The 19,288-nt window shown below is 35.0% G+C and overlaps 4 protein-coding genes across 4 annotated transcripts; 3 read left to right on the forward strand and 1 right to left on the reverse strand.

Moving 5' to 3' along the window:
• The first annotated feature begins 631 nt into the window (after positions 1-631).
• Positions 632-5,062, forward strand: LOC118031973 (enoyl-[acyl-carrier-protein] reductase [NADH], chloroplastic). The gene is made up of 13 exons (XM_035036520.2): positions 632-909; positions 1,566-1,879; positions 2,198-2,307; positions 2,418-2,473; positions 2,556-2,640; positions 2,732-2,779; positions 3,168-3,242; positions 3,315-3,426; positions 3,526-3,577; positions 3,664-3,715; positions 3,805-3,862; positions 4,455-4,553; positions 4,645-5,062. The coding sequence occupies exons 2-13, from the start codon at positions 1,603-1,605 to the stop codon at positions 4,803-4,805; spliced, it is 1,185 nt and encodes a 394-aa protein (XP_034892411.1). The 5' UTR covers positions 632-909; positions 1,566-1,602; the 3' UTR covers positions 4,806-5,062.
• Positions 5,063-5,292: 230 nt separating this feature from the next.
• LOC118031995 (non-structural maintenance of chromosomes element 4 homolog A) lies at positions 5,293-8,130 on the reverse strand. The gene is made up of 7 exons (XM_035036557.2): positions 7,694-8,130; positions 7,532-7,612; positions 7,126-7,378; positions 6,806-6,896; positions 6,185-6,401; positions 5,987-6,078; positions 5,293-5,912 (listed from the first exon to the last, which is right to left on the reverse strand). Exons 1-7 carry the CDS (start codon positions 7,887-7,889, stop codon positions 5,661-5,663), a joined length of 1,182 nt encoding a protein of 393 aa, XP_034892448.1. The 5' UTR covers positions 7,890-8,130; the 3' UTR covers positions 5,293-5,660.
• Positions 8,131-8,780: 650 nt separating this feature from the next.
• On the forward strand, positions 8,781-14,958 carry LOC118031966 (uncharacterized). Its single transcript, XM_035036515.2, has 3 exons — positions 8,781-9,330; positions 9,429-10,173; positions 13,674-14,958. Exons 1-3 carry the CDS (start codon positions 9,017-9,019, stop codon positions 14,637-14,639), a joined length of 2,025 nt encoding a protein of 674 aa, XP_034892406.1. The 5' UTR covers positions 8,781-9,016; the 3' UTR covers positions 14,640-14,958.
• Positions 14,959-16,958: 2,000 nt separating this feature from the next.
• Positions 16,959-19,237, forward strand: LOC118031958 (uncharacterized). Its single transcript, XM_035036507.2, has 2 exons — positions 16,959-17,482; positions 18,768-19,237. Exons 1-2 carry the CDS (start codon positions 17,131-17,133, stop codon positions 19,088-19,090), a joined length of 675 nt encoding a protein of 224 aa, XP_034892398.1. The 5' UTR covers positions 16,959-17,130; the 3' UTR covers positions 19,091-19,237.
• The last annotated feature ends 51 nt before the right edge of the window (positions 19,238-19,288 follow it).

Consider the following 19,288-nt stretch of genomic DNA (forward strand, 5'->3'; position numbering starts at 1 on the left):
ATATAAAAATAAAATTTTAAGAGATGAAATTGAAAAATAAATATTCAAAACAAAATATATATACCAATCAAAAGTTTGAGGATTAAATTTAATATAATCAACAAATAATGACATTTCTAAATTTTTCACAACTTCCGGAAAGTGTTTTCCCCCTAAATTTTTCAGGAAAACACTTTCCTGAAAACCAAGCCAAATTTTTCTTTTACTGGAAAGTGTTTTCCATTGTCCAACTTTCCTACTGGCAAACAAACACAAGAAAGTTTGGAAAGTGATTTCCCGAAAACCACTTTCCGGAAAACAAACATAGCTAAAGGGAAAATACTTTTCTGAAAACCAAGTCAAATTTTTTTTTGACTGAAATTGACTGGAAAATATTTTCCGTTGACCAGAAAGTGTTTTCCGTTGACCAACTTTTCTAATGACAAACAAACACAGGAAAGTTTGAAAAATGGTTTTCCGAAAACTACTTTCCGGGAAACAAACATGACCTACATCATACCACATGGAATTCACCTGGATGGTAAACAAGTAACGAAATCAGATAAATAGACTCAAAATCAGATCAAATGGAAATTAAAACCTAATCTAATCCAAAGTACAGAATTTGATCTGATCAAATGCAACAAAATATAAGGACCAAGCTTGATTTTTAGCCACCAGGCTAAATAATCAGAAAAGAAACAGCAACTAAACAAACAGAACAGAACAGAAGAGTCAGCTTTCAATCAATCTAGTAGCCTCGATCTTGTCGAAAAAACCCACAAAACCCTTTTCTTCTTTGTAAAAGGCTCTACATTTCCTTCGCAACTCTCACCAAATGCAAAAATTTCTTCTTTATTAGCTTTTTAGAAGAAAACCCATCTCTTTTTTAAGCTAATTTTTCACATTGGCTGTCTACATTTTCCAAAGGTAGCTTACACATTGACCCTCACTTACTTTCTCTCTGTTTGTGCGTGTTGTAATGCCTAATCTATTGGTTTTTCTCTAATTTGGGTTGGATTTGTAATTAGAATATGAGATTTGAGCTAGTTGGGGTTGATGGTTTGGTGGATTTTGAAGTTGAATTGCTTGTTTTTATGTTGGTTGGTGTTTGTGAATGATTGAAGTTAATTAAAGATATGTTCTTTTTAGATCTTGACTGAGTACACATTTTAGCTTGTAGTTTTTCTGTTTAGCTCATAATGTTAGTTTTCTTGGTGCAGTTCTTTATGTTGTGGCTCCATTAGCTTGGTTCCAGTCAAGTATTTTGATTTGCTATTCAATTTTATTTTCTTTCCTTGGATTCACAGAGGTGGTTTTTTTGTTCATCATAGGAGTGAGAATTTTTTAAGATGACAAGAAGTCACAAGAATGGAGAGTAGCAAGTTTTTTTTTTTAATTGCTTATGAAGAAAATAGTGATTTTCATGAAAGCATAGCATGCAAATGCCAAATTTTTGTGACATAGAATGTTGAAAATGGATTTCTACCTTTGGAGTGCTTAGTCTTGGCAGGATTTTGAGATGATATTATAGAGATGGATTTCATGTGGTGAAGCATGGTGAATGATCTTTATATATTCCGCAGGTCTCAATTTTCTTCTAAGAAGTTTAATTTATCAAGAATGGCGGCAACTGCGGCTTCTGGCCTTCAAATGGCAACTGCAAGGCCCTGCATTTCCTGTTCCCACAGAGTGGTCAAGGTAGGTGCTGCTATTCTTGGAGCCAGTTCTAAAGGGGCATCATGGGCTAAGCTTGCGAGTGGTTCTCATATATCGTCTATCCAGCCTTTCCAAAGGACTTTCATGTCATCTTCAGTTAAATTGAATAAGGCTGTGACAAAGGCAATGTCTGAATCTAGTGACAGTAAGCTAGTGTCTGGATTGCCAATTGATTTGAGAGGTACGTTTGCTTTTCTCTTGTTTCTCTATTTGTTGGCTAGGATGCTCAACTCTTTGCCTGCATATGCTCTTAGCATTTATGGAAGCAGAATCTAGAAAACATTTTTTCCCCCTCTATAAATGATGGAATCACCGTCTATTTTAAATCAGTCATCTTCTTGCCAAACCTCTTTTGGCAATGAAGTTGACCATCTGAGATTCTCCTTGAATTGCCTATATTTAGGTTTGCATGCTACTAAAAAGGCCATTTTCTTCCATCTTTTGAATACACTTAGTACTCTGCAAATCCGTGATCATCTAATCTAAAAGCAATGTTTAGGTAAGCGGGCATTTATTGCTGGTGTTGCTGATGACAATGGGTATGGTTGGGCAATAGCAAAATCTCTTGCTGCTTCAGGTGCTGAAATTCTTGTCGGAACATGGGTGCCTGTTAGTAGATCAATTACCATTCTTCTTTACAATATCTTTTTTCTTGTTTGCTTAAATTTTCTATTCCATGTAGAAGTATTCTGTTAGTGACTTGGAAGCTTCTTTTGCAGGCTTTGAACATTTTTGAAACAAGCCTGAGACGGGGGAAATTTGATGAATCTCGCGTGTAAGATGCTAGAGGTTATCTAATTTATGCTCTATTGTGAGATTTATAAAGGGAATCTACTAACAATTATCCGTTTCTTCAGGTTGCCAGATGGTTCTTTGATGGATATCACCAAAGTATACCCCCTTGATGCAGTGTTTGACAACCCTGAGGATGTACCTGAAGATGTAATGGACAAGAAGAATATAGTCTATGTGCAATACATGAAATCAGTCTAACATCTTTTGACATAACAAGCTTTTATGTTATTTCTTGCAGGTGAAAACAAATAAACGTTATGCTGGATCCAGTAAATGGACTGTTCAGGTATGGGCCCATAAATTTGTAGTTCCCCTGTTTATCATGTTGAAATCTTTCAAGAGCCCCCCCCCCCCCATTAACCTTGTATTCCATGATTTAAATTGTTTACCTTGTGTTGCTTTACCCCAAAAATTCAAACTTGTAGATCATATTTTAGTTATTCTTAGACTGAAAGATTTTGATATCTTGTTGTTTAGTTTTCTACCCTTGAATATACGTTGTTTGGATGTTTCGTTGTCTTGTAAAGGATTCCAGACAACCTTATTGTTTTTTAAATTTTCACACGTGACATGTTTAGCATGTGGTTTCTCCATCATCTTAGAGAATTTCAACTTTTATAGTGGGCTACAGATTTATGTATCCAATGACCTTCTATATGGTCATTTTTTTTCAGGAAGTTGCTGAATCTGTCAAACAGGATTTTGGCAGTATTGACATCCTTGTGCACTCGCTTGCCAATGGACCAGAGGTAAAAGAAATTGTCATATTGAACCTTGTATGAATTTTTATATTTTCTACATAACAATGAGCATCTTAATAGGTCAGCAAACCCCTTTTGGAAACATCAAGAAAAGGATATCTTGCAGCTATATCTGCATCCAGTTACTCGTATGTTTCTTTACTCAAGCATTTCCTTCCAATTATGAATCCGGGTATGGCTTCTTTCTTGTACAATCTCGCAGCATTTTCAGTTACATCTCTAATTTCTTTAGACATGCAAACATGATCTAAACAGATTTATGTTGATGCAGGTGGTTCATCTATTTCTCTCACATACATTGCTTCAGAGAGGATCATACCAGGGTATGTTTGTCTTGATGTTTTCATCTTCTGGAGTCGCACAATTACCAGTTTTCATAGCTGATAGTTTCAAATTTTCTTGTATGCAGATATGGTGGAGGCATGAGTTCTGCCAAAGCTGCACTTGAAAGTGACACACGAGTAAGTATTCGTTTCCTTTCTACCTCTGCTCTTGATGTATGAATATACAAAGCAACATGGATTTTCTTGACTTATTTATTCTTATACAGGTGCTTGCATTCGAAGCAGGAAGGAAAAACAGAATCAGGGTCAACACAATATCTGCTGGTAACTCACCCCTCAATTTTCTATCAATTTCTTATCTTTTTCAACGGAATTTAACAATCCTGTTGAACCCAATGCCTGTTGTTTATCTTTGATCAATTGGATGTTGTACCGCTGCCCATGGTCTTACCTCCATCAACTAGTTTTAATCAAGATGTAAACATATCCAGAGAATATAATTTGGGGCCATCTTGTTCACTAACCCTAGTTGATTGGAATATAAATTCTGATGTATTTTTTATTTTCGTTCTCAACTTAGTTCTCTAGATAGGTAGCTCTTTGTTTGTGCACAGTAGCTATAACTAGATAGGCTGCTCTTTATCAGTACACAATAGCTATAACTAGATGCTTTAAAAACTTTCGAGTCTCTGCTATATGTAACACTTCAGATATTATTCAGTGGCAAGTTGAGTCTCTGCTATACATAACACAATTGCTTTAGCATTTCAGTGTCCCATTTCTGGATTAGTGCGGTTTTAAGTTGGTACTAAAGTACACTACACTTGGAATATGGATTTATTTGATATCAGCAGATTTGAGTACCTTTTACAAGCATCTCCTTTGTTGCTATTGCCTCAACTTTCTTGACCCACAGGTCCACTAAGAAGCCGTGCTGCAAAAGCAATTGGATTTATTGATACTATGATTGAATATTCATTAGCCAATGCACCCTTGCAAAAAGAGCTCTCTGCAGGTGATCTTGAGTAGTTCCCTACCACTAGATTTTATTACTTCATTTTCTTCAACCGATGGTCATTAATAAGTTTACAAAACTGATCGAACAGATGAGGTGGGCAATGCTGCTGCCTTCTTAGCATCACCTTTGGCTTCTGCAGTCACTGGTACTGTTATGTATGTTGACAATGGCCTCAACACAATGGGTGTCGGAGTTGACAGTCCGGTATTCAAAGACCTTGACATTCCAAAAGACAGTCACCAGGGTTAAACTACAGGCAGGTTGATCCACCAAGTGAAACTTTGATTACATAGTGCTGCCTTCTTATTCTCATCCACCCCTTCATTGGCATCCCCAGCGGCCCCAATTTTTTCATGAGAATTTGTTTTTAGAGGGACAATGATAGTTTCAGTCAATGTTTGCAATGTTCAACTTTTATTTCCTGTAGTGATTGCTGCTTGCACAGATTGTAACAACTTTGAGGTTGTCTGTGTATGGGCTAATTAGATCCCTTCTTTTGTTTGCAATTCCCTTCTCGTTTTGTTTTTCCATCGCTATCACCATGTAAATAATCCTTTCAGCTCATGCTGCAAGCTAACATTATCTACCAATTGACTCACGGTATGTGAATCAGTTGCTTATGAACGTTCGATAACACTTTGCTAGTATTACTGTATGACTCTTTCCCTTGAAACTTAGCCATGGTGTGGCACCGTTGTGTTAGCTAACATTATCTACCAATTCAAGAGGCAAGGCATAATAATAACCTACCAAAAATCAGTAACTGATTTGAAAAGATAACAGTAATGCACCAAGTACAAAATGTCCCTAAGAACTTAGATTGGTCTTTCATGACGAATATGCATAGTGACTACTGAGGTTAGTGGGCTAGTTTGACAAATCATCCTTGCATGGAACCCTAAAGAAGTTGCTTGTAACTTGAAGATTAGTTTCCCAGAAGGAAAGCGAAAAGACAGCATCAGCCTGAAACTGCAGCCGGCACTGCAAATTGTTACTTAGTAGCCTAAATACGCAAGGTTTTACTTGTATACACACACACACACATTATGCAACCCAAAATAGAAGCTGCTACCATAACTTGCAATCATTAAGCAAGCCTCTCATTCAAGCAAGCTTACGCCTACACCTCATGAGGCCAGTGGCTCTTGCATCTACATCATCATCAATAACGGGAGAGTCTTCCACGACAACTGAATCTTCTTGGACAACCAGGCCACGGTTCCTCGAGAATTTCCTGATGGGTGTCCTAGATCGTGTTCCTTGAGTGTTGTTAGCATCTGGCTCCACCTGAGAAGCACCAGAACTTTCCCTATGTGGCATAAGCTCCTCGCCTTCCGGCACCACACCCTTCATCAGCTGCAAATCGATTATTTCCAAAACAGAAGTTAGACATCTTTGTTGGCACAAAAAATCAAATTCCTATTCCTTACCTTCCAATCTCTAAAGTCAAATCTGAACACGAAATGTCTGTAAGCAACCTCCCCTGACATAACAGAACTAGGAGCTGGAGCATTCCTAGGTGCTGAAGAAATAAGTGACAAAAAGAGTCAGGCCAACAGTAAAAATATATAAAAAGTACAAATAAAATGAAGATAAAATCTGAATTTACTCTGAAGAAACACACTTACAAACAAAATGGCATCCACTTTCATCCACAACAATTTTAACCCTGCCATCTTTCACTAAGAATGAGAGTGCAAATAAATTCTCCACAGTCTCTGCAAAAGACCTTCTGTTCAAGATCAAATTTTCAAGTCTTACACTTTTCTTCTCCTTTAAGATATCAAAGATTATTTTCATATTCTTATCAGTATCTGTCTTCTTTTCTCCTCCAGCATCATCAACCTAGTTCACATGACCACTAATTTGTATCAGTGCTCATTCTTGCAAGAAAATCATGGGAAAATCAATTGTGCACGTCATAGTTATAGTCTAGCAAATACGAGAAACTTTTAGGATCATTGAACTTTGGAACACACTACATATCACAGCTAGTTATGGATCATTGAACTTTGGAACACACTAACACACACCTTGCATCTATTCAAATACGAGAAACTTATAAATCACAATTGACACTGCAAATAGAAACAGGATTTGCTTTCCCCGTGCCCACACTCTGCAACTAGCATAACAACACCCCCCCAACCAGGCCGAGCCTTTTCAGTTGGCCTTGTAATCAAAATCTTGCAATCACTCAATCTTGCAATCAAAATCAACATTAAAGATGAGAAAAAAAGGAGTATCACCTCTTCAGGCCGAGCCTTTTCAGTTGGCCTTGTACGCTTTCGATGAACAGCTGCCTTTCTTTGTTTCAACTCCGTATTCATTGGTCCCAACCTGAACAAAACATCATCAAGAAAACATAAACACCGAAAGATAATCACTAATGACAGTTCAGATTATTACAACTGTCAATGCTCATATGTACATGCAGTGCAACATGTATATAATACACATATGATCAAGACACCACGTTAGCTACATTTCTACGCACCAGTAGTGATCGAATTTCACTAGCGTTTCTCAGACTAATAATGGTATAAGAGGGTACGAAACGAAGACTCACATCGTACTAACCCCCGTGCACCTCCGAAAAATAGGAGAAACAAGAAGGCCAAGATCTTTCCACTTGATTGAAACCGGAGCATCCTCATCATTGTCTAGACGCCTAGCTTGCTGTCCAAACTCTTTAATCAAACGGGACACAAAATCTGCAGGTGTAATACCCTCATTTGACTGTGACTTAACAGAAGACACCAATGAGTTAGCTAACCCTAATAACGCCTCTGCATCTGCAACTTGCTCTCTTGGCTTCTGCACTGAATTCCCAACGTGGGTTCACACGAAAATCCATAAATCTTAACATTCTTTGCATAATTACAAGAATAATTAAACAAAATCACATTTTCTCTTGATTATTAATTTCAAAAATAAAAATAACTTCTGTAGAGAATAAAAAAATTCAAATTTACCAAATTTATGCAAGTCTTCAACTTCCTTAATCATAGTATTAAACCTATCCAAATCGTGTCTCGTCAAATCATCTCTCTTATCTGCAACCAAAAATTAAATAAATAAATAATTACAAATAAATAAAATAATTGAACAATTTGAAACCAAGAAATAATCAATACCCTTGATTCTATTCTGTAAGGTACGATACATGGACCGGAGGACTCGCCGGTCCATTTGCTGATTCGGTTCTTCCACTCCTGACTTGCCTCGGCTCCGAGTCGCTCGTTCGCGCCTCACTTCCCTGGGTTCTTGGTTCAAGTCACCTGGGTTTCCATTGCTAGTACTCCCTGCCTCTCTCTTCACAGTTCTACTCATAATCTTCAAAAAAAAATAAAAAACAGCTTCCAAGAATTCTGATTCAAGAGTCTTAAGGAAAAAACAAAAAAAAGAAATCCCAGAGCAAGATTCTTGAGAGTGTTTTTGTTAGTTGCAGAAGTAATAGCTGTGTTTCATCTGTGAGAGGAATTTTCGATATGAAGGTTTCCTTTCCCGCTCTAGTGAAATTTGGCAAACTTGAAAAAATACTTGCTTTTTTTTTTTTTTTTTTAAGGTAACACATAAGGGGTAACATCATGAAATTTAAAAAACCACAGTCATTAATCCTGAACTTCCGGTTGTTATTTTTTTAAAATTAAATTGTTTTAAGAAAATTTAAAAATCAAATTAGATTTTTATAGATTAACTTGTAAAATAAATATTTATTTAGATTAATTTAATACCTGATTTAATCTAAATCTTAGATCAATAAACCATTAATTTTACTGGATTTAACTAAAATTCGATAAACACTATTTATTTAAATCGTATTTATTAAATCAACTAAGCTCATAATTCAAATTAAGAATTAAATGAATATAAATAATATTATTTTAAAAAAAATTATTAAAAAAAGTTTAAATGACATGTTTATATTTTAAAAAAATTAAACTAATTTTGAGTAGTAGGTTCCAAATAGAGGTTTATCCACTCAACGACTACCGGGTTGAATATAAAACCTAGTCTAAGCCTAGTCCTAGATTAACGGGTCGCATGATTGACCTGTCGGGCAAGATCAGGCTAATAACATGAGTTTAAAGTTTAAACTACAACCGTACAAGGATAACCTATAGGATCCAAAGTGTAACATTATTACATCTACAGGGACTAAACTCTCATTTCACCAACCCCAAAATCCAATTCCATTGCAAGCTTTTGTGTCATCAATCACTCGAAACTTTTTTTTAAAAAGCCCATGGAAAATAGCCAAACCCAAAACCGCGAAAACAAGAGCAAAATCGAAACAGAGAAGAAAAATTCATCGTCGTCGTCCATTAACAATCAGACTGCATATATATAACAGATCAAATCAATCAGAGCACAAAAACCCTAATTTCAAATAAATCTTAAACACCATGAAATGAAACGTTTTTCTTCATCTCGTTCGTCGACATTTCTCTTCCTTCATGGCTAAACAACAGCCACTTCAGCAACCGTCAACGCCATGGGGCACGTTAGAGGAGTTACTGCTAGCGTGCGCCGTGAACCGGCATGGGACAGATAGTTGGGACTCCATAGTTATGGAAGTATCTAACAGAACCTCCACTCTGTCCTCCCTCACGTCACAAAACTGTATTGACAAGTTCGATGATCTCAAACGACGTTTCGGTTTCCCTACGGAGCTACAAAACGACACCGCTTCTTTGTTAGTTGATGAGCTCCGTAAACTTCGCGTCGATGAGCTTCGTCGTGAAGTCCATCAGCGCGACGTATCTATCGTGTAAATAACAGTAAACAACACCGGTTTGGTCTTTGAAAGATGCGGTTGCAGCTTTGTTTTGAGATCTAACGAGTTTTGTATTCGGTCTTGATTGACAGGTCGCTTGAAATGAAGGTGAAGAGATTGGAAGAGGATAGAGAGAAGAGCTTGAAGGATAAGGAGAAGCCACCAGATCTGCCGAAGCCTTCTCCGGAGACTGTCGCCGGGAAATCAGCGACCGGTGAGGAGTGTGGTGATGGTGATGAACGATCGTTCAACGAATCCAATTCGACGAGTCAACAGCCGCAGAAAGCTGAGGCGGAAGCGAAGAAAGAACGAAACGAGGATACAGAGGTAAAACCTGAACCGGATTCGATTAAGGATGATCCAGATCCGGCTCGGTTAGGATCTGACCCGGAAGCTGAGCGGGAATGGTCATATAACGGTAAGTTAGAAGATGACGACGATAAAAAACCTAAAAAGGAAATGAAAATTGAGAGTGTGAGTCGGGTGGGTGTACTCGGTCCTGACTCGAACGAGTTAGGTGAGTCAGTAGGGGAGTCCAAGCGGGAAGAGAAAGAGAAGGATATTAAACAGATTAATAATAGTATTAGTAATAATAATAATAATAATAATAGTGACGTGCAAAGTTCAGTGAGTTTGTCGCTGAAAAAGAAGAAACGACGTCGTGGTAGTGGAGAAGGGAGTAGCAGTGGAGAGGAGGAGAGAGAGGGTGGTGATGATGAGGTTTCTCCCGCCACGAAAAAGTTGCCTGCCGTCAAATCTGAACCATGGCTTGAACTTCTTGAGATTATTCGCTCTCATCAGCTCGGCTCAATCTTTGAAAAGCGGCTTCGAAGCCAGGTAATATTCTTATAATCTTTATAAATTACTCCTTTTTAAAATATAAAATACATAAAAAGTAAAATTAAAAAACACATAATCATATGATATAACACTTAAAATTAAAATCATGCTACTTATGTCATACCTTGTACTAACATATGATATAAGAATTTGATTGACGCAATATGAAAATTTATTTAAATTTAAGTTAATGAGAGTTTAGATGATCATATGATATAAAAATTTAAAATTAAAATCATGCTACTTATGTTATATCTTGTATCAATTTATTCCACGACGATAATTATAATAACTGGATAAATAATTCTATCGATGTGATTCAAGAGTTTAATTCACACGATGTGAAAATTTAATTAAAATGTAATTAAATTTAAGTTAATAAAAGTTTAATTTAATTGGAATCCAGCTTAATTTTGTTATTTTAGTTGGTATGACGGTTCGCGTTAACACTACTTGGTAAAACATTAATTACGTTTTAATGAAAATTTGCTATCACAGCTTGGCACTGGACTGTCGAGGTTATATAGTAGGCAGACCATGCTCGTGTGAGGGTGTTTTGGTAATTTAAATCGTGGGGGAGAATATGATGGAGGAGGATGTTGAGGTTAATATTGCAATGCATGGGCATCCTTGTTTCTAAAAATTCATTTTTGCGGTGCCGTACATTAGATATTTAGATATTTAGATCTGGGTGGACGGTGAGGATGCAATGCATCTTGGTCTAGGTGGGGTCCAAAGTAAGTTTTGAAAATAACGTTAATGATTTTTGGCGTACAGTTAAAGATAATTGCAGTTGTTGCTGGCTTGTTGTTTTAAGGTGTGTTTAGCAAGGTGCAATTATTATTTTATAAAATTTTAAAAACAATAAATATTTTTTTTTTTCAAAAAACAATTATTATTATATTTCTAAATATCTTTTCAGAGATAGATTAAGTTTTTGAAAAGCATTTTGTAACAGCAACTCAAAACATCTTTATTTAAACACAGCTGGCTCGGTCAACAGCTGGCTCAAGTGAATTGAAAGCCATGTTTTTTATAATGTTTTGCCCTTTGCCTTGTTAATAAATGGAAAGAAAATAATAGTAATATAACATTTGCGTGTTGACTCACACCGTCACTGATCCATTTGGCTTTTTAAAGCTTTATACCTAACTTATTAAGCCCGAACTGAATTGTATCATGATCATATTCAAGGTTTTGAATTATAGATTGATATTAATCTAAGTAAATTAAATGATATTATTTTAAGATTTTTTTTTTAAAAAATTAAATAATATTTTAGAAATTTTTTTTAAATCAAATTAGATTTTAATCAAGGTAATTGGATAATACCGAGTTAACTTTTATCCAATTTATTTTGAAACTTGGTCAAAATTAGAAGTTGACCCGCCAAGTTAATATTCCTGTCAAGTCAAAGGTAAATTGAGTTTAATATTATTGTTTTAGACTAACAAAATATTTTATTGAAACATGATTGATTCTCGTGGCTGAGGATTGGATATGATTTACACGCTAATGTTTTAAATTCATAATTAAAGTATTAATGTACAGAAGAATTTGAGTTTTTTTTTTTTTTTTTGGGAATTTTCCTGCAAAGCAAGATTTAGGAGCTAGATATTGGGAAATAGACTGCATATTATTTCCGTTTTCTTTTTTAATAGGATAATTTTCTAGAAAATCATAACAAGTTTTGAAATGCCATCTTCTAATTTCTTGCTCGTCTGGTCTCTCTTTCGTCCAAAACTTGTGTGAATCTAGTTCTAGTCTTACAAGTTGGAAACCACAAAAGGGGTTTCAAATCGGTCTACCACCTAATTTAATCTATCAACAAGAAATTAACTATGCTTCAACGTTAAGATTTTACGTTAAACAATTACATGGTTTGAAATATTTTGATGCCTTTTTTCTCTTATCTTCGGTTTTGTAATTTTGTTTGTTGTCGTCTTTCTATGCCTTTTGACTAACTAGGAGCCAGCTAGCCAATCACCTTCTTTGTTGCTGGGACAAACAACTTTTCACGTATGGAACTCGTTCCCTTCGCAAACTTTATGGATGCCATGATATTTCTCAATCAACCTACTTTTATCATTTTTTATTTTATTTCTCTCTTCTTCTTCTTTTCATTCCGACCCGTAGTAAAGATTTAGGCGACTCTTGGTGTGAGGTTAGAGAATGAAAGTGAATTATTGAAAATAATCTTTATTTATGTAAAAAGTTTTTACAGTATATTTTGGTGTGGATGATAATTCAAAGATGGGTTTTTAGTGGAAAATAGGTACATAAAATAATTAGATAAATTAAACAATATTTTTGTGCATTTCGAGACGGGGGGGTATTGCTGGGATTTGAGGGCAAGATTTACCCTCAAAAGACCCCAACTATCTTCCTTGATACCTAACCTCGCTCAAAAACTTGTACCATCGGATGGTACGGAAAGTAATTTCCAGCCCATCAATCTTGTTATCGAAACGTAAATCTTAATCTTGAACATTTTCAAGAGGTGTGAAATTACTAGTTGTGGGGATAGAATATGCTATAGTCAGTACCTAGAAAATATATTCTGAGATGAGAAATATTCTCAAGTGCAGGGGATAGTTTCAGGTCGTCCAAAGTCCAAAAGTATGTCATAAAATTTTAGTCATTCCAATCTTGTTTTATAAATGAGCGCTTGACCACCACCACTACCATCACTGCCGATCTGTTGGTGGACATGAAAGCCTGCTTTGTACGGTCTGGAATTTTGACTTTTTGACGGCTATTTGGTTTATGACCTCATCGCACGTGTTCTCAGTTGCTTGGTAATAAAAGGGACAGGATGGGTTTTGGGCCCTCTGCTCTGTATAGCATTTGGGCTTGTTTTTCGAACAAAGCAATCCCCAGCCACGTATTTTAGTTTTTTAGAGGAAGGAAATAGGGAAGACAATGATATCAATGGAATGGATTTTGTATTATTTATTCCCGCCCTCAAGCTCAAAATAGTTATTTAAACTTGACCCAAGCCCGAATGGGCTATAGATTTTTGATACCCAAACCAATATAATTGGGTTTTTTGGGTATTCATAACTCAAATTCAACATAATTAGCTTAAATTTTAAGGTTATTTATTTATTTATTTTAGGTCGGGTAGGATGTGGATTGCCATCTTTGACATGCCACGCGAATTTTCTTTCCTCGTTGAAGACAGCTTATGCTTAGATTCTGAGCTTTTTAGTCAAACTCAATTTGATTGTGGCCGAGGAATTAAAAATAAAGTTGAGAATAATCTGAATTATTAATTGAATTCCTATAATTCTGATATAAAAGTTACAATATTCCTGCAAAATTGATTCCATGTCTTCTTTGGAATAGCCAACATCTTTTGTTTGGTGTCAAATGGCTCAATAGTGATTGCTAGTGACCTTGCGTGTTCAGGAGGAAATTTTGAAATAAAAATTAGATTTTTTTATTCGTTCTGATCAGTATCTGATGTTATTTACAACAATAATATTGTTTTGTAGGAATCTGAAAGGTACAAAAAGTTGATTCGGCAGCACATGGATCTCCAAATGATTCAATCTAGGCTTGATAAAGGGGTCTACTCCAAATGCTTCAAAAAATTCTTCAAGGATCTTCTGATTTTATTGAACAATGCAATCGTTTTCTTCAGAAAAAACTCACCAGAAAATCTTGCTGCGAATGAACTTCGAGCTGTAGTTTTGAAGGAAATGAAGGAGAAGCTTCAGAAACCGAAACCGAAACCTGTGGCTGTCAAACCTGCAACTGAACAATATTCTGCTTCATTTTCAAAGCCGAACAAATCTACTTCTACTATGGTAGCCTGCAGCAAACACAGTTCCATAAAAGCAATATCTGAAGGTGCTGGTAAAAAAGATGATAAAAAAGATGCAGAGATTGAAGAAAAACCCAAGGCAAATGAAAAGAAGCTTGAAGTCTCGATTGTGAGGATCGAGGAGAAGGGTTTAAAGAAGAAAACAACAAAAGAGAGGTCAGTCTCGGGGCGTAGAAACTCAAGAGCAAGCAATAAGAATGGAGAGATAAAGCATCAATATGGTGGTAATGAATTAAGTTCACATGACGCGTTGGAGATTACGGTAGATAGGAAAGAAAGCACAGGCAGGAAGAAGCTAGGAGCAGCAAGCTTCTTGAAAAGAATGAAGCAAAATTCTCCAGGTCAAGTGACGGAGAATGACGACGATGATTCCTCATCGGAGGATGAGAGTAAAGATAGTAAAACGGTGGATAAAAAGAGGAGAAGAAGGGAAGCAGATAGGATAACAAAGAGGGTAACTAGGAGTTCGAAAGGAAGAGGTTCGGGAGAAGATAGTCGAAACATAAAAAGAGGAAGGCCACCGAAAAAGCAAATGGATTCGGGTGGTGGGACGGGGAAGAGAGGGAGAGAGGACGATGATTCTGAGGTCGGAGTTGGGGGTGCTGGAAGAGCGAAGAAGAGATCAAGGAGGTGATGGTGGTGGTTGTATAATGTAAATTATTTTGGAGATTTTTGGATTTTTGTTTGGGCAGTGTAGAGTGACGTTCGCATAGTCAGTAGAGAAAAGGGGTGAGGTTGTGTGGAGAAGATCAGACAGAAGGGAGGAAGTGGGATTGTATTTTGAAGTTATAGAATGTTTGTAGTATAGCCAGCCAGTGAATATACACAGCATGTCTAGGGAAAACATGAATTATAGGTTTTCTTTTTGTTTTTTTTTTTTTTGGCTTGTCTTTGAAGTATGCAAATGAATCATGATCTCAAATTCTAATTTCTAAATGGCATGCTTTCAAGAAGAGAGACACTCACTCTATAAACTTGAAAATGCTTGGGAGGTTATTAACGACTACTATTATAATCATTATAATTATTACTATGACCATTATCATTGTGCCTATCATTATTAAAATTATTGTTATTATTATTATCATAATTATTACTAATATTATTATTATTCATAATAATAGCAACATTCTATTAATACTATTATTATTTAATAATCAATACTATAATCATCATCACAATTATTATTATTATTATTATTAAAAAACTAAAATACCTTTAACAACAATGAATTAAATGTCTTGCATTAAAGGGTGCAAGTGTATTTTTATCATATATATAAAAAAAACACTTAAATACCCTTACCTGATACAAATTAATATTTTTTTACTCCTGATGGTATTTTAGTTATTTTATTGTTTATAAAATATTAAATGGATAAAAATACCTCCAAATAAATTAATAATGACTCATAAACTATATTAACATATTAAAATACCCTTAATCAAAATTGATTTACATAATATTAAAATAATTTTAGTGGAGAGGGAGACAATGATTTAGATACTTTTTTCATTTATCTATGCACCAAAGTTTTCAATTGAGTACACCCCTCACTCCCAATTTCACCCTCTAGATTGTTTCAAATTAGTAAAATGTTTTCAGTCATGGAAACCTGTTTTTATTGTACATATGATTTTCATGTGAATTATGTTTTCAAATTTGTACCTCTTTCATTTTAAGCATGTTGAAAGCTTTGATACCTTCATCTTGATAGTATATTAAAATATTTTGGATTTAATGATTAACAACTTATATAAAATATTCTCAGTTTCTTAACAAAGTTAAATGCAAATGATTTCATGTTTAGATTATTTTTATGGATTTTGATATGAAATTTATCCAATTTATATCAAAATTCTGATTTACTTGTATCTTTATCCATAGGATTAGACAAAGCCAAATGATCCTAACACCTACTACTTTCAGGTGTGCTAATGTTTTTTTTCTCAACTAAAAGAATTAACATGTTAAACACACATGACAGTCTCTCAAAATCTACAAATTTCACTCTCTGGACAGCTTAGTTAAGTCCTTAAGTTTGGTCTAATAATGGAAAACACTCAAAATAATTTAATTTACTTGTTTAATTAGTGTCTTAAGATAATAATATAGATATGTTCTTTTTTAAAACAAGAAATACAAGAAAATATGTTCTTTAATTTTTATTTTTATTTATTTTGAAACACTAATTTATGGAAAAAGTTTTATTCATGTCAATTGATTTAAAATGACCTATTGTGGTAAAAAAAAATTATATAAAACATTTCAAAAAAAATTTATTCATTTCATTTGATTTAAAATAATCTACCGTTGTAAAACAAATAATTATAAAAACAATTTCCAAAAAGTTTTACTCATGTCATTTGATTCTATTATGGTTAGTGGTGATTATTTTCGATTCAATTTGGTTTTTATTTATAAAAATAATCAAATTAAAAATTTATAAAATATAAAAAATAAAACCGAAACCGGTTCCAACCGATCAGTTTCGGTTTGGTTCGATTATTTATATTAAAAAATAAAAAATTATATTATTTTTTAGGTATTTTTTTGGATTTTCTAATGGATTTTATGATGGACTTGATTTTCGGTTTGATTTAATTTTTTTAATTTGATTATTTTATATTTTTTAATTAAATTGATTTAGTTCGGTTGATGTTTTTTGGTTTTATATTTATAAAACTGAAACTAAATCAAATTAAATATTTTTTTAAATATTATAATCAGTTTAATTGATTTCTTAAGTTATTATTTTTTTACTTTTAATTGTGATAAAAAAAAATAATTATAAATTTTTTTCAATTATTTTATTTACTTTTCTTGCTTTAATTGATTTTTCAATTATTTTTTTACCTTTAATTGTGATAAAAAAAAATAATTATAAATTTTTTTTCCCACGTGCAATCACTTCACTCAAATTCTAGCTAGTTTTTCTTCTCCCACTCCCAAAAACCTGCCTAACAAATAACTTCCATTTCGCAAGTCATAACCCCCTGATCTCATCACTCCTGTTTCTTAACTCTTGTCTTGTCCAACCAAGTTACAAAAAAGCCTCAATCTTTCGCTCTTTCTCATTCGTCAAAGCCACCCCATTTCTGATTTCCTCTCTCTTTGTGCCTCAGATGTCAAACTATACAGTTGAGTCCACCAAAGTAGAGACAAGTGATGGAGCCAAGCTTCATTCAAGGCTGTTCAAGCCAATGGAAGAAGGCGAGATAACAGACAACTTGGTGGTTGTTCTTGTACATCCATTTTCAATATTGGGTGGTTGTCAAGCTTTTTTAAAAGGAATTGCTGCTGGGTTGGCTGGAAAAGGTTATAAAACCGTGACCTTTGATATGAGAGGTGCCGGTAAGTCTACTGGGAGGCCTTCTCTTACTGGTTTTGCTGAAATCAAGGATGTCATTGCTGTTTGCAAATGGGTTTGTGAGAATCTGTCTTCTGATAGGATTTTGTTGGTGGGTTCTTCTGCGGGTATGTGATTTTTGCTTCTTCCTTTTTTTTGTCTGTGATTTGTGATTTTTGGTGAGGAAAGTTTTATGCTTCGTGGGTGCTACTTAGAATGCTTATTTGATTGGTCTTCACGGGGATGGTGAGTCATTGGATCTGTGAACTGAGTGCTGGTTCCTCAATGTGAATCTGTGATAGTTGTTAGTTAGACTCTACTGATTTGGTGTTATTCATAATTTCATATCACAAAGAAAAATGAACGAAAGAGAAAACAGTTTATTATCATCAGCATATCTGAGAAGGTGCATCATGATCTTGATGTCCAAGGAAGGCCTGATTTGGACATACAGTGTCAAGGTTTGATGTTTCAAATCAATTTTTACATGTAATTTGCAGCATGGTTGAATATGCTAATTTGGAAGTTTGATGGGATTGAGGACTTAGTTTGAGATTATTGATGGTAATCAGTTTCTATTTTGGTGATGATTTTGCTTCTTGATAGAACTAGTCTAGCTCTAGCATATGCTTTGTTCAATTTGTCCATAAATTGGGATTTGAAGATCTGCTTTCTGTGACTTAATCTCAACTACTTTTCTGGTTCTTGTATTCTGTTTGTTTTGACGGATTTTAGTTGGTAGGATGAGTTAATATTGTAAAGATGAACAGTTTTGTAAGAAAAGCACTGACACTTCTAGGTGTCACATTTCTGAATATCAGATTATTTTTCTTACAGAAGCTTTTGGCTTAAACGTTTCGCCTCTATGTTCAGATTTACCCTTTTTGCCATAATTTAGGCTGCCACAGGCCACCATCACATGTAATTTCCATGTGATGGGGAAAAAGAAAGAGCTGGATATCTAGAAATATTGGTGTGTCCATATAATGGGAAAGCTTTAGGCAATGGAAAATTCCTTCCTAATCTGTGTTGCTGATGAAGTTGATCCTTCTGAACATTGCTTTCTTTTCTGTTGCCTTTGATTGAATTTTGATCAACCCATTATATACTCCATGCAGTTTTGTTTTGATCGCCCTGCCAGTAGAGCTTTACAACTTGTCTTGCGCTGTTAATTATAGCAAATCTTCTCTGAAATATTGTTTGTTAGGGTGGTGCTGCACCCTAGTCATTGTTTAGCATGATGGTGATGAATTCATGCTGCTGCTTTACTATGATTCCATTAATTCTAAATTCTCGACGTTTAACTGGTATAGCAACATGAAATTCCACTTAACTGCTGTTGCAACATGAAATTCCACTGACTTCGTTGTGTGAAACTAACTAATCTTCGGATTATGTTTTCTCCTGGTACAGGCGCACCGATTGCAGGTTCTGCGGTAGATGAGATTAAAGAAGTCGTCGGCTATGTAAGTATAGGGTACCCTTTTGGCATGTTCGCCTCTATCCTTTTTGGAAGACACCACAAGGGAATCCTGAAGTCTCCAAAGCCAAAACTTTTCGTTATGGGAACTCGGGATGGGTTTACCAGTGTTAAACAGCTGCAGAACAAGCTGAGTTCTGCTGCAGGACGTGTTGAAACACATCTAATTGAAGGAGCAAGCCACTTCCAAATGGAAGGTGCTGAGTTTGATAACCAGATGGTGAACCTTATCCTTACATTTATCTCATCTTTATAGGAATATAAGATGCCATGGTGGCTTGTGAGGTGTGCTGGGTTAGATTGCCTGAACTGTATTTCTTGTGCATGTCGATTATCTTTGTTTAATTTGCAGGTTTTGAATGATGGATTACAGAGTCAACTAATGAGTGAGAGTGGCCTCTAACCTCATTGCTATTGCAATATTGACGAGAGAGAGAGAGAGATTTTTTCTGCC

Source organism: Populus alba, chromosome 2, assembly GCF_005239225.2.
Source record: "Populus alba chromosome 2, ASM523922v2, whole genome shotgun sequence".
Taxonomy (NCBI): Eukaryota; Viridiplantae; Streptophyta; class Magnoliopsida; order Malpighiales; family Salicaceae; genus Populus; species Populus alba.